The sequence below is a fragment of the Physeter macrocephalus genome, chromosome 5 (genome assembly GCF_002837175.3).
Source record: "Physeter macrocephalus isolate SW-GA chromosome 5, ASM283717v5, whole genome shotgun sequence".
NCBI classification, from domain to species: domain Eukaryota; kingdom Metazoa; phylum Chordata; class Mammalia; order Artiodactyla; family Physeteridae; genus Physeter; species Physeter macrocephalus.
Genome location: NC_041218.1, coordinates 73,540,095 through 73,567,351, shown reverse-complemented (window position 1 = coordinate 73,567,351; position 27,257 = coordinate 73,540,095). Strand labels below are relative to the sequence as shown.

The 27,257-nt window shown below is 36.1% G+C and overlaps 1 protein-coding gene across 22 annotated transcripts in view; it reads right to left on the bottom strand.

Moving 5' to 3' along the window:
• The window catches only part of HDAC9 (histone deacetylase 9), a 604,670-nt gene that overhangs the window by 400,378 nt on the left and 177,035 nt on the right, over window positions 1-27,257 (bottom strand). For 10 of the 22 annotated variants that reach the window (XM_028490082.2, XM_055085027.1, XM_055085037.1 and 7 more), the window contains 2 exons: window positions 20,599-20,679; window positions 14,736-14,999 (listed from right to left, as the gene is read on the bottom strand). The exons of 1 other annotated variant lie outside the window; for it this stretch is intronic. In XM_028490082.2, the coding sequence (XP_028345883.1) occupies window positions 14,736-14,999; window positions 20,599-20,679 (345 nt within the window). Of the gene's footprint in view, window positions 1-12,737; window positions 15,000-20,598; window positions 20,680-27,257 lie in introns of those variants that run through there. 11 more of the 22 variants (XM_024129331.3, XM_007106709.3, XM_024129342.3 and 8 more) reach the window with 2 other exon arrangements.

Genomic DNA, 27,257 nt, shown 5'->3' with positions numbered 1-27,257 from the left:
AATATGTATATGTATAACTGATTCACTTTGTTGTAAAGCAGAAACTAACACACCGTTGTAAAACAGTTATACTCCAATAAAGATGTTAAAAAAAAAAAGAGAGTGAAAATAATATTATAAAAAATAATGCCTGATATTTTCCAAAATTAAAAAATAATGCAAATCCACAGATACAAGAAGCTCAGTGAACAATAGCAGGATACAAACAAAGAAAACAGCATTGAGGCAAATTATAATCAAGTTGTGGAAAACCAGTGATAACAAGAAAATCTTAAAAACAAGCAGAAGAAAAATACCCTATCTGATTTCAAGACTTGCTATAAAGCAACACTAATCCAGATTCTGTGACCTTGGTGTAGAGTTAGACATATAGATCAGTGGAATAAAGGAAAGTGTTCAGAAGTTTGCTCACATATATATGTTCAATTGATTTCTAACAAAGGCATGAGAATAATTCAAAGGAATATGATAATCCTTACAAAAATTGGTGCTGAAAACTTTGGTTACCTATGTAATATAATGAATTTCAACCTTTCTTTAGTTCATACACAAAGTTGTATGGCTCAAAATGTCTGTTTGCCCTATATGTAAAAACTAAACTAGAAGGAGAAAATATAAAAGCAAATCTTTCTTGGATAGGACATAAAGCACTAACCATAGAAGAAAAAATTGACAGAATGGGACATACCAAAATTAAAACACTCTACTCTTCAAAATAAAAGACAAGCTATAGGTTTAGGTAAAAATATTTGCAACATATACATCTATAAATGGATTGTATCCTGAATATATGTTACTCCCATACCCAATAACAAAAAGACAGATGCTCCAAGCAAAAAACATGCAACATAGCTGAATCGACAGTTTACCAAAGAAGCTCTGCAAATGGCCAATACACACATGAAAAGATGGTCAACATCATTAGACATCAGGAAAACACAAATTAAAACCACAGTGAGAATACACTACACATCCACTAGAACATATAAAGTTAAAAAAAAATCTGACAATACCAAGTGTTGACAACAGGAACTCTCATACATAGCTGATGACACTGTAAAATACCCCATCAAAAAATTCTTTGGCAGTTTTTTATAAAGCTAAACATATACTTAACATACAAATCAGTAATTCTACTCCTAGGTATTTACCCAAAAGAAATAAAGCAACTGTCTACCAAACCTTGAAGATAATATTCATAGCAGCTTTATTTATAATTGTCTATACCTGGAAATAACTAAATTTCTGTCAATGAATGAACAAATCGTGTCATGTCCATACAATGGAACACTACTCAGCGATTAAAAAAAGACCGTATTACTGATACACACGTGGATGGACGTCAGAAGCATTTTCTGGCTGAAAAAAAAAAACTGAAAATATCACAGACCCTTTTTATATAATTTATTTATATGAAATTCTAGAAAAATCAAAATTAATACACAGTGACAGAGAACAGATGAAGGATTGCTTGTGGCTGAGTGGAGAGTGGGGGTGGAGGGATGAGTAAAAAGGAGCAAGAGAGAACTCTTTAGTGTGCTATATTCTATACCTAGATCATGGTGTACACGTTTGTCAAAATTCATCTAATGTACAGATATAAGTAGATTTTTGTATGTAAATTATACTTCAAAAAAAGTAGATTAAAAAACCAACATGGTTTAGGCAGTTAAAGTAACCAAAGTAAAATCTCATTTCAAAAATTTAATCCAAATTATGATGGAAAAAAGTCCAGACCTTTAGAAATGGAACATTTTTTAAATCTCCAGGAAAGCCTCTTTCTGGGGGGAAAAAAAAAACCTAGCTTTTTAAATCTGCTTCCCTATCTAAAAGAGTATTATATTGATCTATGACAAAGGAGGCAAGGATATACAATGGAGAAAAGACTGGCTCTTCAATAAGTGGTGCTGGGAAAACTGGACAGCTACATGTAAAAGAATGAAATTAGAACACTCCCTAACACCATACACAAAAATAAACTCAAAATGGATTAGAGACCTAAATGTAAGACCGGACACTATAAAACTCTTAGAGGAAAATGTAGGAAGAACACTCTTTGACATAAAACCCAGGAAGATCTTTTTGGATCCACCTCCTAGAGTAATGGAAATAAAAACAAAAATAAACAAATGGGACCTAATGAAACTTAAAAGCTTTTGCACAACACAGGAAACTCTAAACAAGACGAAAAGACAACCCTCAGAATGGTAGAAAATATTTGAAAACAAATCAATGGAAAAAGGATTAATCTCCAAAATATATAAACAGCTCATGCAGCTCAATATTAAAAAAACAAACAACCCAATCCAAAAATGGGCAGAAGACCTAAACAGACATTTCTCCAAAGAAGACATACAGATGGCCAAGAAGCACATGAAAAGCTGCTCAACATCACTAATTATTAGAGAAATGCAAATCAAAACTACAATGAGGTATCACCTCACACCAATTAGAATGGGCATCATCAGAGAATCTACAAAAAACAAATGCTGGAGATGTTGTGGAGGAAAGGGAACCCTCTTGCACTGTTGGTGGGAATGTAGATTGATACAGCCACTATGGAGAACAGTATGGAGGTTCCTTAGAAAACTAAAAATAGAATTACCATATGAACCAGCAATCCCACTACTGGGCATATACCGAGAGGAAACCATTTTTCAAAAAGACACATGCACCCCAATGTTCATTGCAGCACTATTTACAATAGCCACATCATGGAAGCAACCTAAATGCCCATCGACAGACTAATGGATAAAGAAGATGTGGTACATATATACAATGGAATATTACTCAGCCATAAAAAGGAACGAAATTGGGTCATTTGTAGAGACGTGGATAGATCGAGAGACTGGCATACAGAGTGAAGTAAGTCAGAAAAACAAATATCGTATATTAACGCATAAATGTGGAACCTAGAAAAATGGTACAGATGAACCGGTTTGCAGGGCAGAAATTGAGACACAGACGTAGAGAACAAACGTATGGACACCAAGGGGGGAAAGTGGCAGGGGGTGGTGGTGGTGGTGTGATGAATTGCGAGATTGGGATTGACATGTATATACTGATGTGTATAAAATTGATGACTAACAAGGACCTGCTGTGTAAAAAAATAAATAAATTAAAAAATTTAAAAAATAACAGGATTTGTATGAAGTGGAATGATGCCATATTGTTGAGTAAAGGAAAAATTTATAGAACAACATGTAGAGCATGATTCCATTTTTTATTAAAAATTATAAAGTGTGACCTTTACGTATATTTAAGTAAATATATATTATGTATTGGTATGAGCTTAGAAAAATATGCTTCAAGTTCTGGGATGGTATTAGAGGGGTAGAGAAGGAACACTCCCACTCCTGTTTGTATCTACCTCAGAAAGAAATTAAAGAAAAAAGAGTATTATATTGAAGTACAGCTAACCACTGTACCTATATAAAGCTGTAAGATATATAAAAATACTTAAAATGTGTATGAGGTAAAGAAAATAAAAAATAAAGGAATCAAGTTGGATATTTTTCACGAGTTTGTCAGGCCATTCAAGCAATAAAATAAAAATCAAATCATTTAAAATATGCACCAGAAAACTAAATGTTACATTTACTTTAATTCATAAAGTATAAATAAAGAAAAAAAGGGATTTGCTAGCACCACCATCATGACCAAAACATATCTAAGCTACTAAAAATATAGTGTTAAGTCATCTTTATCATATTAAATGAAAGTAATAGAGAGGACTAATGACTATTCAAAGTCAGCAAGCAATTCACTTAAGATCAAGAAATCATTGCAGGATTCCTTGTTCCAAGATGGAATGAATTTAGCATTCAGCAAACTGGAGACAATAGAAACCCCCTCTTGCCCCCTCCCACACCAAAGGAAAATGTTCTCAGAGCATTTTGTTAAAAAGCAAAGACACAGAAATTTCACTACTCTTGTTTATTTCATGCTGCCTCGAAAAAGACACAGCCCAGTGCAAATGTGAGAAGAGAATCTGTCCTGTAGGCTACTGGCAAGGCAGACTTTCAGAGTTTTGTTTCCTGGTGCTGATAATGGGGTGGGAATTAAAGGTAGAGGAGAGCTTGGCATAGACAGCTTATCCGAAGACCCTCCCTTGATCAATATATTTTCTTAATACACTCTTTGGCACGAAGATCATGTGGATCATTTATACCTAGAGTTGATTTAAATTTGATGAATCCTTCGTTGAAATCTGAAGAAAAAAATCTGGGGTTCTTTTTACGGGAGACAAAAGGAGATAGATTGAAAGGGGATGAGAGGAAGAAGAGAAGTCATGTACTCACAGGGTCTCCCAAAGGAGAATCCAACCTGGGTATTGCCCGACGAGTCATGAAAGGGTTGCAGTTCAATCAATTAAATTCTGGACTGTTTACTCGCAATCCTTGGAACAGGGAGGAACAATCCAAGCAGCCTCCTGCAGGGACCTACGCTGTATATTTATTGCCATTTTCTGAGTGTGCTGGGACATGGAAAAGGTGGGGAAGTATTGCTCTCTGGTTTTTTATTTACTGAAGAGAAAGTTACGCATTATTAAAAAGTGAAACTGAGTGTGAGGTAGGTTCCAGCCAAGGAGAAGAAAGTAACTAAAGTTCCAAGAAGTTCTTAGTAATGTTATTAATAGTGATATTACTAGCTTTTGCTAATTTTTACTCTGCTTCAATTTTGCTAGCACACATTGGTATTTACACAGACTAACCTATTTAAGCCTCAAAACACCCTAATAAATATTACAATTGTTAATCACGTTTAACAAACTGAGGCTTGGCAAAATTAAGTAATTTGGAGGTGGAGTTGCCGGTAGATGAAGTTAGAGTTGGAACTCCTTCAGTCAGTCTATAGAATCAGCATTGTCACCACGAGGCAGTTACACCTATAATGCAATTTCACACATGGATCACAAAGACAATGAGAGATGCCACTGTTCAAGTTTTTTGTATACATACTCAAAACAACACAATTTCCAGGTTCAGAAATAGTTTTCCTTAATTAAATATGCATAAAGATGAGGTTGATTTACTAAGATTAGTACGAATCGTTTTGTTTTCTTTCCAAGCTCCAACTTTCAAAAATTATATAGATTACATGGATACAGAAAAAATAATGCAGGTATACCTCATTTTATTGTGCTTCACTTTACTGCACTTCGAAGATACTGTATTTTTTACAGATTGAAGGTTTGTGGCAACTGTGCCTCAAGCAAGTCTACTGGCGCCATTTTTTTTGACAGCTTTATTTTTAAATTAAGATATGTACATTTTTTTGACATAATGCTATTGCACACTTAATAGACTATAGTGTAAACATAACTTTTTCATGCACTGGGAAACCAAAAAATTCATGTGACTCACTTTATTGTGATACTTGCTTTATAGAAGTGGTCTGAAATTGAAGCCACAATATCTCTCATATGCCTGTATTATAAAGAGCCCATGAAAATTGAGATACTGTATTTTTATCTAAAAATGTGTGTCAGATATTATAATACAAGTAATAATGATTAATATAGAATACAAATTATGAACAATCAATTAGTAAGTTTTGAGTAATATCAAATAAAAAATTCATCAAGAAAAAAATTTCCATCATTTACCCCTAGCTGAAAATGAAAATTTAACAGTGACGATTATTACTAGAGCCACCTTAAAGAAAATGTTACTAATGGAGACATTCAGCACAAGAAATAGTCCAACAAGTAAAAAATGAGGCCACATTTCACATTAGAAAACAAAAGTGAACCTGTAATCATAATAGGGAAGAAAATGTCCTTTAGCCATTAAGGAATCTGAATAAGAGAAATGTAAAACAAAAATCATTCAAATGGCATTTAATTGAGAACTTCATAGGTTCCTTGTGTGGTTCCAGGAACCCTGATATTTTCCCTAGCTTCAAAAGGTAAAAGGTAATAATGAAAGAAAAAAACTACATGGTAAATTGTATGGAACTGATTCTAAGTTGATTGAATAATTCAGGTGGGTTAGAGAAATCAGAGATGGCATAAAGGAGAAAGCAGAGAAAGGTTTGAAAAAGGAAGTTAAGTGCTTTCCAGACAGTGAAAAAAGCTTGATGAAACTCATGCAATTGGAATCCCAAGTTGGAAATTTGCTTTGCATGGAAAATGATTAAGTTAGATTGGGAGGGATCAGTGCCTGGTCAGAATATAAAGGTCGAATTATGAGGACTGAAGTTTGATGATAACATTTAGATAAAGATATTAAGGAGATATTACTGTATGTTCTGCCATAGAGAATGGGAAAGTGGTATTGGAATTTCACAGTAAGTTAACTGAATTAGTGTAAAGAGGACACTGATGTGGAAGGAAGCTCTTGCAATGATTAAAAAAAAATTGTTTTAGTATTAATTATGTTAGTGACTAGGGAAAGCAGAGCCAAAGAGAGAGTGAAGAGATATGATGGCTGGAAATCAGAAATAGGAATACCAACTGCTTATAAGAGATAAAGAAGAGGAGATGATCAAAGGTGACTTCACGATAATCCATCCCAGAGTCTAAATGGTGATTCCAAAGATAGAAATGGAAGAGTGAGAAAAAACAGCACATTTTACAGAGGATGAACTTTTACTAACTTTGAGATGAGAGTGGAGCAATGAGTGTACTGTCTTTAAGACTGACAGTATTAATAAAACACGTGATAGACTTTGAGTTGTCTTTAAGGTAAAAAAAGAAAGAGATCTTTAAACCCTTAAACCATTAACATACCACAGATCTCTTCTAACATTTTATACCTTTATGTTAGACTAAATTACAGCAATAGAAAGACACTGGCAAGAGCAAATACTCATTTGTTCAGATTTTATAGCCTACCTATTTCCGAAATGATGTAGTGAGATCTATTAACATGAGAGGAAGATGATCTAAAAGCAGTGTTGAACAACATTAATGTAATGTGAGCCACAAATGTAAACTACATATATAATCTTAAATTTTCTAATAGCCACATTAAAGAGGTAAAAGAAAGCAAGTAAGATTAATTTTAATAATGTTATGTAACCTAATATATTTAAAATATACTATCTTTTAATATGTAATGAATACATGTCATCATTACTTAAGTATTAATATATTTCTATACTATGTCTTTGAAATCTGGTGTTTACTTTACACTAAAGCATATCTCAATTCGTACCAGTCACATTTTAAATTCTCACTAGCTACATGTGGCTACCAGTTTGGAAGTACAAACACACAGTTCTTTGCAGAAATTCTGTCAACAGAGGAACAAAGATGAAAGACTTGAAGGTAATAACTTCAACATATAATTTAAGTGCAACGTAGACATAAGTAAAGATGAGTAACCAGGGCAGAATTTTAAAGCCACATAAATGAAGAAAAATAACTTTCATTTTAGCTTTTAAAGATCACCGGGAAAAAAAGCATTTCTTAACGGAAAAATAAACTTAGTATTTTCCTCAGTTTATATTAGCTATATTAAACATCAAGATTTTAGCATTTAATTGAGAAGAAAAAAAAAAAGCACCATCAAAAGCTAGAAGGCAACAAGAGACAACACCAGGAACGGTGGAAAAGCAAGACCAAAATCAACTAGGAATGAGGAAAATGAAGATGATGGATGAGCAAGTGGAGTTCATTAATCAGTAAGTTCTTATCTCTTTAAAAATAACACAGGGCTTCCCTGGTGGCGCAGTGGTTGGGAGTCCACCTGCCGATGCAGGGGACACGGGTTCATGCCCAGGTCCGGGAGGATCCCACATGCCGCGGAGTGGCTGGGCCCGTGAGCCATGGCCGCTGAGCCTGCGTGTCCAGAGCCTGTGCTCCGTGACGGGAGAGGCCACAGCGGTGAGAGGCCTGCGTACCTCAAAAAAAAAAAATTTAAAAAAATAACACAAAAGCATGGAAGAATATTTTAAAATGTACATAACTCAAAACAGATCAAAGACCTAAAAGTAAGTTATAAAATTATAAAATACTTGGAAGGAAACTTAGGTGCAAATCTCTGTGACATTGGATTAAGCAACATATTCATAACAAAAGAAAAAATAGATGAATAGACTTCAACAAAATTAAAAATGTTTGTGCATCAAAGGACACTATCAAGAAGATGAAAAGACAACCCACGGAATGGGAGAAGATACTTGCAACTCATATAGCTGATAACGGTCTAGTATCCAGAATATATTTAAAATCTCTTACAACTCAACAGTAAAAAAGACAAACAAGCCAATTAAAAAATAGGCAAGAGACCTGAATAGACAGTTCTCTAAAGAAGATAAGCAACTATCAGCAAATATCCAATAAATAAATGAAAAAAAAGTTCAACATCATTAGTCATTAGTAAAACAGAAATCAAAACAACAATGATCATTTCACATCCACCAGGATGGCAACAATTTAGAAAAAAAAAAAGGGAAAATAACAAGTGTTAGAGAAGATGTGGAGAAACTGGAACGCCTCATAGATTGCTGGTGGGAATATAAAATAGTTCCGCCACCGTGGAAAACAATTTAGCAGTTCCTCAAAACTTAAACAGAGTTACCAGATAACCCAGCAATTTCACTCCTAGCTATATACCCCAAAACACTGAAAACATGTTAAAATAAAAATCTGTACACGAGTTTTCAGAGCAGCATTACTCATAGTACACAAAAAGTGAAAACCACCCAAATGTCCATCAACTGAAGAACGGATAAACAAAACATAGTATATTCATACAACAGAATATTATCCAGTCATAAGAAGTACTAATACACCCTGTAATGTGGAGGAACCTGAAAATATTATGCAAAGTCAAAGAAGCCAGACACAGACACATAAAAGGTCACGTAATGTATGATTTCATTTATATGAAAATGTCCACAAAAGGAAAATCCATAGGAACATAAAGTAGATTAGTGGTTGTCAGGGGTTGGAGGAGTGGGGGATGAAGACTGTCCATTTAACTGGTACAGAATTTCTTTGAGTTGATGAAAATGTTGTGGAATTAGGAAGTAGTGATGGCTGCGCATCATCGTAAATATACTAAAAACCACTGAATCGTACATTTTAAAATGGATAAAATGGTGCACTTTATGTTATATGAGTTTTATCTCAATAAAAAACACAAAAACAAAAAACAACATACCACAGTAGCTCAGAAATTCTGAGGAAAAATAATTTGCCACGTCTTGGCAAACTCCATAATAGACTAGGAAATTATTCTATTAGAAGAGATAAGCAAAACGGACAAGCACTATCAAAGAAGTAATAGCAGTAAATACAGTAACCTATAGTTATACTACCACTATACTTGACCTATAATTAACATGCAGGTGAAACAGAACAATATACAAGAAATACAAGACAGTCTTATGAAAACAATGAATCAGAGACTCCAAGAATCTTGGGTAAAAGCTATTAAAAATCAAGACATATTTTAAGAAGTGGTTTAGGGCCCTTGGCCATCTCCAGAGCACTGTTTCTGAATCAGACTCTCCCAAAGGGCTTGAAAAACGTAGATTCCTGGGCTCCTAGTCAGTACAACAGGATCAGAACCTCTGCAGGGTGTGGTCAGGAATCTCAATTGTCAACATCTTCCCTCAAGACAATTTTTATGCAACTTTCAATAGGAAAACCACTTAGGAGGTCTAAAACTCAAGACAAACATCCTTATTTATTTTTTTACAACACTATATACAGACTATTTTATGTCAAAGTGACTATCAAGTGCATCCTTGATACGTCAAAAAAGTTTTTAAAGGCAGTGTCCTGACTGCTTAGAAATTGAAGTCTCCTCCCCTTCGCTGGGGAATGAAGGTAAGAAGTGGCAAGGGAGAGCTGTGAGCTGGTTGAAATCTTGTCTCTTTCACTCCCCCCAAAAGTTAATTCCAAGTGCAGTCACTGTTTCACCCCATCTCAGGACTGGCTCTGGTCAGAAGAAAAGAGACTCACAAATTTTCATGATTCTAAACAGTTGAACATAATGTACAAGAATTAGATTGCTCCTCTGTGAATTAGAATAAAAAAAGAGTCCTGATCTCCTAACTTACAGCAATGACTGAAAAGAGAAAACGAATTCAAAACACTTTGGAAATGCTGATGGGCAAAGAGAGAGCGAGAGTGAGAGAGAGAGAGAGAGAGAGAGAGAGAGAGAGAGAGAGAGAGAATAAAGTGCTAATGATTTAATAAACTTGGACATGTAAGAACTGTTGCACAAATACAGCTCAGTGGTAGAGGCTGAGAACAAGGGCTGGTGTGGGAATGTCTGGGTTCAAACTGGAGCTAGACTGTCACTAACTGGGTGACCTTGACCTGATTTGACTTTTCTGGGCCCCAGCGCCCTCATCTCTACAATGGGACAATATCTACCCTGTAAGGTTGTTGTGAGGACTAATGCTTTAAAAGATGTAAAGTGCTTATAACAATACCTAGTACATTGGGCCTCCCTGGTGGCGCAGTGGTTGAGAGTCCGCCTGCCGATGCGGGGGACGCGGGTTCGTGCCCCGGTCTGGGAGGATCCCACGTGCCGCGGGGCGGCTGGGCCCGTGAGCCATGGCCGCTGGGCCTGCGCGTCCGGAGCCTGCGCTCCGCGATGGGAGGGGCCACAACGGTGAGAGGCCCACGTACCACGAAAAAAAAAAAAAACAAAAAACAATACCTAGTACATTATATATTTGCAATAGTTAAAAGTCTTTTTGGAAATCAAGATGGTCCCCCACAGTTGCATCGTCTAAGCCCTACAGTTTATAAGTCTTAAAGAAGTTACTTTAAATGAGAATAGAGACCTTTTAAAACCTAGATAGATTAGTTCTGTAAAGTCATATTCCCAATATCCTGCTTCATTTGCCTGAGTTCTTTGATTGCCTGCACATACCCACCCCTTACTTTCCCTTTAAAATCCAGGTGGAGGAATGATCAATAATAAAGGGAATGGTAATCTACCTCTCAAACTCCTTCTCTAGTATCTCTAAGTCCCTGATTATAAATGCTTATAATTTGTACACCTGGATTATTCAACATTGTTCACCCATAATTATACACCCACAATTGTATATTTCCATTAGTGGAAAAAAATCACAAAGGAATGCCAAATTTTAAAAAATGCTGTTGTCCTCCTATATATCCGCTGAGTACCAGGCTTCAAGAAAATGTTTAGTGTCTGAATTCCTTTTTAACATACTTTAGAAAAAAAGAAGTACGAAAGAACATAAACATTTCTTAAAAACTGTCTTTCTTAGAACTATGAAAAGTAGCAGTCTCCATTTCAGCAGCCACCTTCACCAGGGAGAAGGCAGCTCTTGACTATCAGAAGAGGAAATCTAATGGTTATTCATTGCAGGTCCTGGCAAAAACTATTTTTCTGAAGAAGAAGTTTCTAATATTGATGCAGTTATCAGTCCCTGTACATTTTGGAAATCAGATACACAGTATAAAATCATTATCTAATTGATTCTTCCAACTCTTTTTTGAGGATCTCTAGTACCAAGTTAATTTTGTAATTTTATAGTCCAAAGGCAATTTTCAGGAAATTATGACTAGCATCAATGGTATTTCCACAATTCTAACCAAATTATCTAGTTTACAGCATTATGGAATGATAATCCACTTCATAATACTCAATGATATTAGCTCCAGAATTAGAGTAGCTTTACTTCATGTGACACTATTGAAGTTTAAAGAGAATCAAAGAATTTAAAACAAATATTTTTAACCTATTGAACCAAATACACAGTAACACATTATGAGGTACTGACTAGTAAGTTTCGCTTGCAACTGACCAGAAAAGGAAAAGGAACCCCTGGATGTATATGGTCTGGTTCCCTTCACTTGAGTCAGGCTCCCTGTTCTTCACACTACTATTATAATAATTGTTTCCATGTAAGGGGAGGTCATTTAATTACTCTTTTCTCTTTAAATTTATGTACTATCACTTTATACTTGTAGGTCAGGCCCTTACTGTAATAGATATAACTATTATGATACACAGAAAATTATTCATTTTAATATTTTATTGAGTGCTTGATATATTCAAGGGATTATATCAACCTTTTTAAAAATAATTTTTTAAGTTGAGCAAAGTTAGGAACTGATATCTATTTATATAAAATTTTATATTTTAGAAGTTGACATCAAAGATGATAACATACGAAAAAGGCCACGCGGGGAAAATAAAACTGCAACAAATTTTACATGTGTTTGCTATGTGATAATGGCTGATGTAAACAGGTTAAAGTCACTATTGTTGAATTTATTATTTTTAATGGCATTAGAAGTAACTGCTCGAAAGATCTTTATTTTCTTGTTTCAACAAAGAATGGCAATATATTTTGGTATATGAGACCTAGTGCATGAGCTTCAAATTCGATTAAATATATCAAGTTTACACAAAGCCATATGTATGAAAGGGGATCTTTTAAAAAAAACTTTATTTGAGAAAGGAAGAGACTTATAACAGAAGGCAAGAAGAGAAACATACAAACAATATATTTACAACACAAAACAAGAGATCACCTTCAAGGGTGTAAATTATAATAAATACAGTAGATTTTAAAAGAGACATTTATCAATTAGCTCTAAGATTATTTAAGTCCAGCTTTCCTTTTCACTGGTTCCAGGTAGTTTCTTGATTAAATTCAAAGACTATCAAATTCAAACAATTAACGTCCACCAACTGTACTGATGAAGCTCTCTCAAATGACATTATAAAAAATAGGTTTTTTTTGTTTGTGATTACATATCTTTGCAGTAATATTATACAAAAGCCTGCTCAGCCACATGTTCCTCCCCAAATAAAATGTATTTTAAAAGATGCACTATCCCTTTTTTATGAGATTGAAAAAAGACTTTAAAGAAAATGTATATTTATGAGATGGGAAAAATAAACAATTTTATCCTAGGAATGTCATATTTTTAATGCAAAACAACTGACAAAAAGCCATTTTAATCTGAAGGAATATACTAACCAAAATATGTTGGTAGTAGGAAGTGTTGCCTATTACAGCTATTTGTCAAATTATCAGGACTTTCATTATATGGAAATGTTTTAAACTTTCTAACTTCTAGTTATGTTAATTTAATTTGAATGGAGACTTTTTAAAAAAGGATAATGTATCTTTAGCAGTAACCTTTTTTAAGAAATATTTTAAAATGTCACAGCAAAATGTAAACAACACGTGCCAGTAACATACAGTTGTACAAGGTCTACATTTGGCAAAACTGCTATATCTCCTTTGAAACAGGATACTACACCTTAAAATGCCTCGGATTTAGAAATATAAATATTTTAATAGAAAAAAACCTCACAAAGATTCTAGGTCAATTTGGATTATCCATATTAAAGGGGTCTTAATACAACGAATCTTTAACTAGCTTAACAAAAGTAAACCTATAAAACAAGGTAAACATATCAAAAGGGAGTATGAAGGAAATGTTCCAGTGAAAAGCTTCCTTAACAATTTCCCTACTTGTGGTGTTATTTTCTTAGACAATAAATCAATTCATAGAGTGCCCTTTAAAAACAGAGAGAGTAAAACACTATCCTCCGTTTTTTTTTTTCCCTACATTCCTCAGTACATGAATCACTTGGACTTCCTGTTTCCACAAGGCATTTCCTGTTCAGCCTCATAGAATCAGTTTTCTGTAGAACAGCAGGAACCTGACAAAGAACTGACTTAAATAAACAGTCTACTGTTGCCTTCAAAGTTGTTTGTATTTCATAACATCAAAGAACATAGTCCTTCTGAAGGTGCATTATGTACAAGTAGATTCTTTTGTTAAACCTAACTTTCCTAATTTTTTATTTGCCAAAATAGTATGGTATATGCCGTGTCATTATGGAATTATATTAAAGAGATCCTAGTGACAATGATTATCAAACATGATACACCTTCTTCTTTTAAACATGATTTTGACTTCATATCAGATAATAATCACACCGTTACTATGTTTTCCACAACTGTAGATACAATACAGTATCTGATTGGACCATAATGCTGCACATTACTTCTTGCCAACATTTGCATCTGCTTCATTTGACCTTTTTCAATAAACAATGTCATCAAATAACACAGGATAAAAATGAAATGAGCAGTACTAGGTGAGACATAATGTAATATTTAAAATAGTGCTGTGCTGTCTTTGCATCTATATATTTAAAACCACCTCTATTCCTAAAATTTTCAGTTGCAATCTTTACAATAACCTAGGACTACTGGCATAGTAACCAGAACATTTCACTTAACAAAAAAGAGAGAGGAAGGAAGGGCTGACTACCTTTAACAGGGTTCAAGACTGTAGTATGATACATTATGTACAACAATGTGAAAATTGAATTCTGCATATCAAAAAAATCAAGAACTAATAGAATGTTTCATTGATCAGACTGGGAAACTATATCCAGCAGTCACTGATCTCAACAGATAAACTAAAAACAACAGTGAGTTCGTTTTCCTTAGAAGTAATTGGTGGGGCAGGCTTTGGGATGAATTAAAACCCTATTACTTGGATACTGATGTAGTATAATTTTAGTGTAACAGGTATTTCCTTACCAGTAGAGTTTCAATGAAACCTCGATATCTATATAGAGATCAGTATATAGAAAGATCTATATATAGATATATCTGCATTAGAATCCTTAAACACTAAAGTCAAATCATTCAGAGATATAATCGGATAGGAAATTATATCCATTTACCAAAACCTGCAATGCATTTCATATTCAGATAATGACTTTAATTACAAATCCTGGAGCTAAATCTTTGCCTATTACCTGTTGCATAAAAGCAGCCTGCTCCCCAGATTCCATTTCCTGGATCTGAGCATCTTCATCACTGTCCACTGGTTCCTCCTTGACCTTCACAGCCCCAACTTGTCCCAATGTGTCATCCACACAAGCACTGCTGTCACTCCTAGTGCTGTTGCCACTAGAGGGTGCTCTGTCTTCCTGCATCGCCTGGTCCCCCTGAAGCTCTTCCTCCGCTTCCTCAAGGTGACCGCCTGGTTGCTTCAGTTGTTCAATAGATTTCGAAAGCAGCTAGAAGAGAGTGTTCAGGGGTTCAAAATTCAATAGTTCTTGGTGGTAACAGAGCAGCAATATACACTTTGATTTCTTATGACTCTACTTCAGTACACTCTGATGTCTAATCTCTGAACATTCATTTCAGAATGAATTTGTATGCAACAAACTTCCTCAGTAGTACTAAATCTGAAGCAGTCCCATCAATTCCATATTGTATTGGTGTCCTAGACAGGGAATGAAGTCTTTAAGTGGTTTTTAAAGATACATCACTCTTTTGGAAAAAAGTAAATAATAAACTTTTTCTATGGAAACCACAAAACTTTCACAATCTCATTTTCCAGCAAATGGCAACCACTGTAAAAGACAGAAGCACAAATGCTAAGAGTTCTTCTTGCCTATTAATTTTCCTATACCTAAATGGTCAAATGATAAAAGACCTTCATATATACTTCTAAAACATGGATATACTGATTTTGAAATCCTGAACTTTAAAAAGATGTGGAATTAAAAAAAAATTTGACAGCACTAAAACTGTTTTATAAACATATCCAAATGTAAATTAAATAACAGGAAAGAAACAAGGAATTCTTTTTAATTTGAAAATTATTATTTAGACCTTTTATTTTGTAAATTATATCTTAATCTTCAGAAGTGTATGAATTATAATTTTAAAAAATAATTGACAACACACCTAACTTAAACAATAGCAAAATGTCATAGCATAAAAGCTCAGTATATGGGGAAAAATTCTCAAGATGATTCCATCTCGTGTAGGCTTTTTGTTTTATTTGACAAGGACCCTATTGACTGATCATCTGTAGATCCTGAACTGTGTTTTCAAGAGTGGTTAGAATTTTCTGCTGAGTCAGTGCCCATGTAAGCAACACGCCAATTATTACAATGAGCAGCACGGTTAGAATACCACCACAAAAATCATGAATACAGATTTTTCTATGAAAAATTCAAATTTACCTCCCACTCATACCTAACTATGTTTTTAAAACTAAACACATACTGTAGAGTTAGAATACATAAGAACTCAAACTTTGCAGGGTGTCTTAACCTCTTAGATATTCCTCCAATCCTCACAACCTCAAACGGCCCTGCATATGCTGACAAAGCCTTTCAATTTCACTCTAGTAGAATTATCCTGGGAGTTTTCGTTCATTTGTTCAACAAATATTTACTGAGTGCCAACTATGTTCAAGACACCTGCTAGGCACTGGGAAAACAGCCACTGCCCTGCCCTCATGGAGCTTATAGTTTAGAGTGTTAGAAAGGCACCAAATAGATACATAAATTTGTTCTTCTTTTCAAGTGTGGTAAATGAAGAAAAAAGAAACACAGGGTGTTAAAAGAAAACACACTAGATGGTGTTAAAAGAAAACACACTAGATGGTATAGGAGGGGAAGTGTGGACTATTAAGGAAGGTTTCACTGAGGAAGGGCTAGGTTTAGGCTGAGACATGAAAGATGAAGGATGGACAGGAGTCGTTGGGTGTGTGTAAGGAGTGTAAATCAGGGGAGGGAGCACTTCTGGCAGAAGGCACAGTGTGTGGACTGAAAGAGGAGCCCCGTGCATTTGAGCCATTGAAAGACCAGTGGGGTTTGAGCACAGGAAGACAGGGAGAGAAAGCTGGAGGACGATTTTGGAGAGGGTAACACAGTTTATAATACTTTTGGGTTGTGAATAAGCTTCTAGAGAAATAAAATATAACTTAGGATAAACCATATATAAGACCTATACATCACTAATCCTAAACTAGACATGATCAAGTGAAGAGAATACATACCAATCAAAACTCATATCAAAATGAAGAAGGTAAACTTAAATATTAATTTCCTTCGTGCCTACAATCTAACGTCTATTGTTCCTGGACAGTTAGTATAAGGAGAACATTCATCCCACCATGCTTTAAATGTTTTTAAGTACTTTTTAGGAAACTATCTGCAGGACTTTTGTACCAATGGTACGTGAACACTTATCAGCTCTTCTTGTCTTAAATACATAGTAACTTGAACACTGCTGAGATTTTGGAGGAAAGAGACAATGTAATATTCCTGAACTCTGACTACACAATTGTAAAATTCCATTCAATTGGCTAGGGAACAAAACATCTAACACCTCAGAAAACATGCAGGGTTTTAATTGAAAAGCTCCAGTTTTAGCTGGGACACCAGGGATAAGAACATTCGGTGACAAACACCCACTCATTTTTCAGAGAGACAGAGAGAGAGACAGAGAAAGAGGAGAGAAAGAAAGAGAGACAGACAGAGAGGTCATCAGCCAGGCCTGCAACTTTGACGTCCATCAGTCACCTAGGATGACATACAAGAGCAGGTTAGAGGATTTTGTGGAGAGAAGAGATTTACTTAGAAAAAGTACTAGTCAGGTGAAGGAGGCTGCAAGAGCCCCTCAGAGAGACTATCTGCCAGAAGACTTCTGCAGTTCATCTTACGGATGGATGTACCGAGCTGTAGAAAGTCCCCCTCTTGCTACCAAAGCTTCGCTGGAAAGGTTCACGGGAGCTAGCTCATCAGAGCTGATGGGCCAAGGATACTGGTGGGTCAAAGAGACGCCTCCACAAGGTGGTCAAACGATCCTGCCCATACGAGCCTCTGTGAGGGCAAAAGAAAAAAATCTCTATGGGATGTGTGGCCACAGGACAGGAACTAAAGGCCATTCATGAAAGGTCAGCCAGAGAGCACATGACCAGTGTCCAGGAAATGCCATGTCAAAAGTTCCTGCTTCCTGTGGGTGACTCTGCATCTTATCCAGCTTCTGGATGTTTGAGTACAGGGAGTATTTAATAACCAAGAGGAAGTTACAGATGCCACCCGCTAAGTAAAAAGACTTTTCTGTTGCTATTTCTCTCCTCAGCTTCAGTTCCAGCATGGCCTCTCACTGCCTTGACCTCCTAACCTCCAATGGTCTTGTCCTCCACCCTACCTCAGCTCCCAATGACCTGGGCTTCGTTGGTAACTGTACACTCTCCTAAACCTCAATTTCAAACATCATTTCTTTCTTCTGGCTCACCCTCAGAATATTCTGACCCCAATCATTCCTCACCTCTGGAGGGTCTTCCAAGCTACTGAGCCTACCACATTCTCACTGCCTATCACCGCCACCGCCCTCGTTCCCCGACTTCCTTCCTTGCTGGGCTAGGTTCCATTCTCCACCAATAAAAATCACTCGCTTATTATCTTCAACTCCCCTGCCCATTTCAATATGGATTTTACTGTATAAGTAAGACTTCGAACCTTGGTTAATACTAAATCCCTGCCAAACTCAAGCAGCTGAATAAGCTAGGAAACAAATAAACAAATTACAGTCATGCTGAGTGTTTTTCTTCGAATTTGTGATCATAACCCTCAAATGGACCCGCAGTGCTGCCTGGAAATCCTAGTACATTTCTCTAGTTAATTTTCTCCCACCCTTTCAATGACTATTTCAAATTACTTCCTCTCTCCTCAAACCTCTAATATCCAGACCTCTTCCTCACTCCTCCTATCTTTGCTTCTTATTTCGGTGAGCAAATAGAAGCATCACCAGAGAAACTCAACATTCTTCTACCAAGCTGTTCCACTCACTCTTCCTCCTGTTACAGTGAAAGAAAGGTCTTCAACCCTAGCTTAGTCAACCCCTCAGCTTAATGCCCTGGGTCCTATCCATTCCTGCAGTTATCCACTCTGTCCTCCATCACTCATTTCCCTTCTCTGCTGCAGTACTTCCACTTGGACACCTTCGGTCTTATCATCCATCTTAAATGAAACCTCCCTTGACCACCCCCCCCACCCAAACCCATTATGTACCTTCCTTCACAGTAAAACTTCTTGAGTTATTTCTCTTCTTTGTCTTCATTTCTCTTGTCCCATTCTCTTTAGAACTCTCGCCAACTAGGCTTTCATCCACACTATTTGACTGAAATCTCTCTCGTTAACGTCAATAATGACTGCATAAATACCAAATCCAGTGGCACTTGAAATAGGATATTAACAGGTGCAGTCAGGATGAAGCATTTTAGAAAAGAAAACATGACAAAATCATAGCATCTTTGAAAGTAAGAGATTGATATTACTAACAGTGGCGCAGCTAAAGACCAGACAAGATGTATGTGAATTTACTAAAATATAATTTCCTACAGATAGCAAATACGTCAAAGAAAATCTTTAATACTGACAGAATGCTGAGTGGTTACAGAATAAATCATATGTACATTTTAACAGAAAACCTTTAACAGAAAATCCGAAATGTTAATGTATTTCTGAGGTCACCGGAGTACCCAGAAATCATATCACTTAGTCCATGAATCACATTTGGTATTCACTACCTCACTGACATAGCAACATACATGAAAGTGTGTATAACAATTTCCAGTGTACAATACAGAAACAATACTGTTTGTTCCAGTGCCTCTGGCTTCATCTACACTTCCGCTGGACTAAAGGAAACACGAGAGAGAAAGGTGCCAGAATGGATAATGCTGTGATAACTGGACAAGAAGGCCAGACAGCAAAATGATCTCTTCCAAGGGCAGAATTCCTTATGGGTTTGTAAAAGAAATGCTTCTTGACACAAAACAGTGACTTATGAGTGGAGACCATATAGATATAAAATGTTGGAACTGGAAATTTTCTAATAACATTCTTCAAATCCTTATTTTATAGAGAAGGAATTTCATGCCCAAGTAAAAGGTGAGTCATCTCCAGAGAAGAGAAGACACTTAGAACTTTTTATACCCTTACACTCTGCATTCTCCTCTCAAACGGCTATATTCCAATGACAACTGAATTCATATAAACAATTCCAATGTCTCCCCTGAGCTCCAAACTTCCATATTCAGCTGCTTACCTAACGTCATCACTTAGATCTAAAATATCCAATAGGCATCAGAGACTTTAAGTAGCTCAAAGATAACCTTTATTCCCATTGCACCCAAATGTGTTGATCACCTAATTTTTCTCATCTGAGTAAACAGCATTACCCAGGTGCATGAGTCGAAAATCTAGGATTTATCCTTGTTTCTCTCTCACTTGTCTTCAGAAATATCTGAAAACTTAATTAGTGCTTAGCAACAAAGCTTTGACACGTTATTTTTCCCCAGGTTATGAGGTGAATGCCAGTATCCATGTGAATAATAACTACTACTTTTTCACCGTTTATGGAATAAAACATGCTCTTTGTGAAGTTTCAAAAAATACAAAAGAAATAAATGGGATCTCCTGGAGACGGTTTTGCAAAATATAAATGCACAGAGGGAGTTAACCTACACTTATTTTTTTTAGATATTTGACTCAAGCTGTTTTTATTTAAACAGTCAAATTTGCTGGAGTGGAAAAATCAGCAATAAACATGAAGAAAATCTGCAAACAAAAGTCACAGAAAACCTGCCTGCCAGGTTTGACTTATTTCAGATTTTTAAAGTGAAAAGTTACTTGCTGTTATTTTTAAGTTTCTGACTATTTACTAGGAAATCCAGTGTTTGGACTATGTTGTGTTCTACGTGTTTTTGAACTACAAATGTGACCATTACAAAGAAGGTATGAGCAAACCCTTTTCTAATTTGTACTGTTGCTGAGTGGCCCCAGCTGCAGGGAGGAGCTGTCTGCTTACTCTCAGTGGGGTGGCAGGGTCTCTCTTTGGTTGAACATCTGGAGGTGATCCCCCAGCAAAGCTGAGCTGTTGCCTTGCTGGCTAGAAAACACAAGAAGAAACATCTGTGTGACAGATAAACGTGTAAGCCTGCGTGAGTCTCGGCTGAGGCCCCATCTGTAAAACACACTGTGTGTCATTCGTCTGACACCAGGTGAGTTACTTTGGTGGGGAACCCAGCTGAGATGAAGAAGATGATGGCTGAGCAGCTTCTTCTACTCCTTTTATCTGTGCTTTTCCTCATCTGTCAGCATGTCTTTGTATTCTCCATGCTACTGTACAGCAATTGTACCAAACACTAAGAATGCTGCAGGCGGTCCATCACCATTCTGGGTTTGTAACACACACACTATACACACTTACACTGGAGAGTTTATAGACCAGATAGCATGATAATTTATCCAAACTGCTCACAGCTTCAAGTATTATAACTCGACTCTTGAATTCTTATCAATCCCTGCTAGGGTCATAACTATAGCAAGTCCACAATTTCAATGTTTGGACTTTGTTATATTATATGATGATCAAAATAATTCCATGTTGAACATCATATAATCTCTTGGCAAATGGTGTAAAATTCATTAAATAATATTTAAAGGCTGTGCTGCTAATCTTTACACATTGACCCATTTAAGTCCATCTCTGTGTAAGTTACATTGTTTGATAAAATTCTAGAAACCAACATAAGCATAGTGCTTTGGAATAAAATATCTTTAAATTTTATATTTTTAACTTTAGCCACAGAAATCCTCATGTCCCCACAAATATCTCTAGATATGGAATATCAAACTAAGAACAGGAGTATATAAGGAGTAAATCTGTTTCTGATAGACGTCTGATTTTCCGAAATTGCCAACAAACCATTCAGCACAAGTGTTCGAATTAAACCATGCAAAATGACCTTCAACCCTATTCATCACTTTCTTATTTTGCCTCATATTTTAAGACAGATTTTACTTGGGGAATGGCAACAGCATAAGTTTTTTTGTTGTTTTCCTTTAAATAAATGTAAAATACTTCTTTCGGAAAATAAAACCCTTCCCTTAAGCTCCAAGGAAACTAGATTTAAAAATAATGATAAAATTCTGCCTCAATTCACAAATAGATTAGGTATGTACCAACTGTTCTCAAAAACAACCAGAGCTTGGAGGGCTTTCAAATCAAGAGGTCTACTTAGAGAAGAACTCCGACTCAAGCCAAAATACTACATGTCATTTTGCTTCTGTGCATTTTAGGGAAATAACCAGGAGGACCAAAGTTAAATAACAAGAGAGAAAGATTTTCTAAGTACTGGTCCATTATTCACATAAGTTAAAAGTCTAAACTGAAAAACACCCTTTCTTGCCAATATTGAAGAGATATAAAATTAATCTAGGGATCAAATGAATTCTTAATAAAAAATGCGTTTATTTTTATAATGCTAAATGACTACCCAAAACAATGCCAGCAATTAAAATATCCTTTCTTCGGCTCTCAAAACATCCTAATATTCCAAGAACTCAATTATGTGTTCACTTCCAGAAAGGAGACTGAAAATTTCCTCCTCCCGGCTAGTTAGAGAAAGTTACCCACTCTTTCATTCATTCAACAAATATTTCCTGAGCACTTGCTATATGCCAGGACCTGGGAAGAGAGCGGTCAATCAGGCAAGATTCTGTCTCTCAGGGGGAAATAAAAAATAAGTAACTGAAGAGTGGAACTAAATGTGATAGGGAATAATGGGGCAAGGAGTGGGTGTCTGTGTCCAATTTGGATGGGCAAGGAAGGCCGCTCTGAAGAGCTGAGGTTTGAGCTGAGAGAGTCTCCAATACCAAGGTCGAATCATAAGAACACCTGGAGGCTGAACATTCCACACAGAACTGTGATTCACAGTTCATTCCAGGAGATGGAAGGAGACTCCTCACAGACTGGAGAGAAGGCCGATGTGGTGGGAGCTCAGCGAGTAAGGGTAGGGAGTCGGAGATAAGGTCAGTGAGGGGGCAAGAGCCTGTGGGCCATGAAAAGATATTTGGATTTTATCCAACAAACAATAAGGAGCAACTGGGGAGTTTTTAGGAAGCCCTTGACATGATTTGATTTGCATTTGTAAATGATCTCTCTGGCTGCTACAGAATATTGGATTTAGGTGGGCAAAAGTGGAAACAGGAAGACTGGCCTTTCAGAATATAAAATCCTCAGCAAGAGAGTGTAACAAGAACTATTAGGGGCTTTTCTTAACTAGAACACAAATGAGCTATTTTTCCTTCTTTTAGAGCACTGTGTAATTTTATGTCCTTTTATATTACATAACAGGATTTTTCCCTGATAATCTCCTTCCTGATCGTCAGTTGACAGTACATTTTCTTTTAAAGTTTTCTTTTTTCCTTCTTTAAGGGTAATGAATAGAGGCACAGTGAGGAAAGGCATGCTTATTTTCTTTGCTAACTCTTGGTGATTTTGGACTGTGTCTCAGAATAGACAAGATCTCAAAGCCAGGGAGCTCCTGATCACTTGACTCATAAACATCTCCCTTTCTCCCCTCCATCCCTTGCTTGGGTAAATAGCAGTGCAAGCGCTACTTTAAAAAGACAACCAAGAGTAAACCCCAGACAATAACTGCCACATGGAAAAGTGGGCCCAGTGTAGCCAGACTTTTCAATTTTTCAGGCAATACCAGAAATCCAGATTTGTATTTGAAATGATTGACCAAAAACTTGAATGCTTTTTAAGACACCAGGCGGGCCAAAGACATCAGTTCAATGGAATGGATCCAGTCCGTAGACTATCAGCTTGTGACCTCTGCAAAGAATCCCTTATGTCTCTTCTTGCTTGAACATTTTATGGTTTAAATCATTTAGGGCTGATGTCTGCATGCTCTTAAAATACACCATCCTTCATACTTGTGATTCGTTTTATGTTCCCTACATGGTCAAAAATTCAAGTACTTTGCCAGGGGTTGGAGGTAGGAGTATGGATTGACTACAAAAGAGCAACACAGGGGAATTTTGGAAGTTGAGGGAACTGTTCTATATCTTGATTGCAGTAATTATATGACGATATACATTTGTCAAAACTCATTCAACTGCGCAGCAAAAGGAATAAATTTTACAGTGTGTGAATTATACCTCAATAAAAAAATTCAATAACTAACCATAATATTGTTCCAAAGAGAAAACAAGGTCAGCTTCATGATGAATACAAAGATGCAAGGAAGAGCTGGAACAAAATTCAGTGGTTTGGTTTACAAGAAAGTCGCTTGATGCAATATCGAGGCAAGTGAAAAATGTGTGTCTTAGAAATATTCTACACTTCCAGAAAGCCATTTGCATTAACATAACTGGGAAGATAGAACTCTTAGTGCTATATAAGAATATAAATACTGTGTTAAATGCAAGGATTTCTTACTATGTTTACAAAGCACTTTCAGTACATCCTCTCATGCAATTCTCACTATAAACCTCTAAAGTGTGCAGATTAGAGCATTAGTGGACAAAGAGGTTTGACACTTCGGCCAAAGTCACAAAACAAATAAATAAGTGTGCAGGGCATCAGAAACTTCTCTTGGAAAGGCTACCCAGCATTCTAGATTTTGCAATTCATATGGACTATGCATTCTGTAGAACTATCTTTGATTAAAATTATCTATTTGCAGGTCTATGAGCCATTCAAGGGGAAAAACATGCCTTCTCTGTTTTCACTTCCAGGATGCAGCAAAATAGTTGCTAATAAATCTTTGTGGAACACCAATTATTCCATGCCAGGAAATTATTTTTTAGAAGTGAGTTTTTATTGCTGGGTGATACAACTAAGTTGATAGCAAGAGAGTAACGGTATATTTAGGGCATGGGAGCAGAGCCCTGGATGCAATTCTGCCTGAAGGAATGGGAATACTCCAGACTGTATGACATTTCAGGGTCACTATAATCCCTCAGTCTTCATAAATATTTAGAGAAAGAGCAGAAAGATACAGAGGAAAAAACCTCTAAAATCAGGAACTTATAAGCAACCAAAATCTGTAACAAAGAGACTGCTACACATCGGTGGTTTTCATGTCCACAAATCACTTAGTTATATTAAAAATTCCTTAGTAAGACTTAATTATTTCATTCTGTCAAATGAAACTATTTGTCAAGGTTGGGAAACAACCAAATTATTTAGCTTCCCTCTCCTTTTGAACTCCTGGAATCAACATCAGTCAAACCACTCACATGGCCTAATTCCCCAGATACTTTTCTTTCCCCTATTTTCTTACCTCATAGTCATGTCCAACTATTGTTTTTCTCATTCAATAAAAGCGTCTCTGACTAGATTAACGGTGCAGAGTGAAAGGGAAAGGTCGAGGTCCTTCCCTTGGTCTTCAAGTTATGAAAGCAGCACTGGGAACGTTTATGAATGTTACACATTAATCCACTGAAATGGTCATTTAGTTTCTTTTCCAAACACAGGATTTCATCACATCTAATAATAAAGCAACAAGCCATTTCTGTATATTATAAACCATCAACTTGTAATTATATAGTGAAATGCTTCTATATGAATTCTCTATGATGATGTAAGCCGGTATTGCAGCATAAGTAGTTTTTTTTTTATTTTTTGAAGCCCAATACATACCTACAAGGATCTATTTACATTGGGCTAATCATGTCGAAATAGCATCTATTTAAGGGTAAAGTCAAAGTTTCTTTTATAAACCTCTATAGATAGATAAATAATCTAGGAGGCTTTTTACTGTTATAAAATTAGACTGCCTTTCAATGCCTGCTAAAGTTTTTGGACATACTATCCATCTAATGGGCAAAATGTAATCCTAAATTGGTGATTAAAGACTCTGCATGGAAACAAGCTGTCAAATGGATAGAGAGAAATTAAACCTGACAACAGTAATGCCTACTTTCCTAAATGAAAGCCCAGTTCAAGTTTCTACTCATCCATTTTTCAAAACTTAAAACAAGGCATTTTCCAAACCACCCATAGATGAGATGCCAACATTTGCATTTCAGTTGAACTTGATGAAGTCAGTTGACTTTCAGCTTCAGGCTTGCTCAGAACTCCTGTGAGAAGATGTTTGCCCAGTCTATAAGATATGGCAATGTTACAACACAGAAGAAAGGAATGAAGTGTGGCCTGGCTGTAGTTGGCTCTGTACTGCAGTCACACTGCATTGCTGGAAAGTCAACAGGATATCTGAAAGTCCCACCATTGGGTCCATATAAAAAGACATCCAAGTGAGTAACTGGATGGAGGGCAATGAGTGGAGAACTGGGAAGCAAGGTCAGGAAATGGGATTTCTCCCTCCTGGCAAATCCAAACAAATACCTAAAAAATAAGATAACCCTCCTTTTTTTTGTTTGTTTGCCTTGTTTTTTGTTGTAAGTTTCCTACTTTTTGGCAAAAATAAAATTAGGAAAATCTTGTCTCCTGCTTAGTGATAAAAGCCACATTGAAATCATAAGCCTAAGTTTACGTTAAAGACAAGCTTTTGTGTCATACAACCTATGTCGGAATCCCAGCTCTGTCAACTACTAACCTAGCCACCTCAGTCAGCTTACTTAAGCCCTTTTAAATTAACTTCCTTGATAGTAAAAAAAAAAAAAAAAAAAGTGTGCTTATAGTTTCAAGAGATGATACACATAAGAATGCTAGCATGGCGTCCCAGCTCATAGAAGATCCTACACATAAAAGAGAGCTGGCATCATTTAAATGATCCTATCCCTAAGGTCCCTATGGGAAAGGTTCTGGAAAGATGCATGTTGTATAAAAGATGGGGAGGAAAAGATACACTAGGAGAAATAGGTGTAGCAAAAAAGCAAAAATTGGTACCTGGTCCTAATCTAATTATCCTTAAAATATTAATCTTCTTACAAGTAAGGCATGGATATAAATACCCTTATTAAAATAAACTAATATGAAGTGTGACTTCAAAATATGTAAACTCCTTGGATTGTAAATGTCTGTATAATTGTTGTTCAAATTAATTTCCTTGGGAAAATATACACTTTGCTTAATAGTGCACAAAACAGTTATATTTTAGTGCTGCCTTCAGGGATACTTTATAAGGAAAAATACACACACACACACACACACACACACACACACACACAACCATGCTATGTTTGTATGTGACCACAGGCATGAAAGAATATTCTCCCCTGAGTTGCTATGGATGGATTGCTGGGGACAAGGAGTGGGTATGAATCATGAGGGGTTATGGAAAAAATGTAACATTTATGTTAGAAAATTATGTCAAGAAAAGGAATACAATAGATACTACTCAAATAAAGGGTCAAATTCTCTTCCAAAACTGATGAAAGCTCCCCATTAGCTCCGTGCCAGCATTTGAGCTTAACTATATTCATGCCTTGCTTGTCAGACATAAAATCTACCTGTTTTAATAAGGGCAATGTAGGACATCTGCCCGCCCTCTGCTTTACTGCTCTTGTCTTAGATATATTTTTATTATGATAAAATAGCACTCATGTCAAAATGCCTAAGTATCATAGTAATAAATATATAATAAATACTTATATCTAGAGTGAACCTTGACACGTATAAGATATCATCTCATGATTTATGTGGGTTTTTTTTAAGTGTTGGCTGATATCCAGTCATAGGAATGCATGAGGTATTTATCACAGAGCATT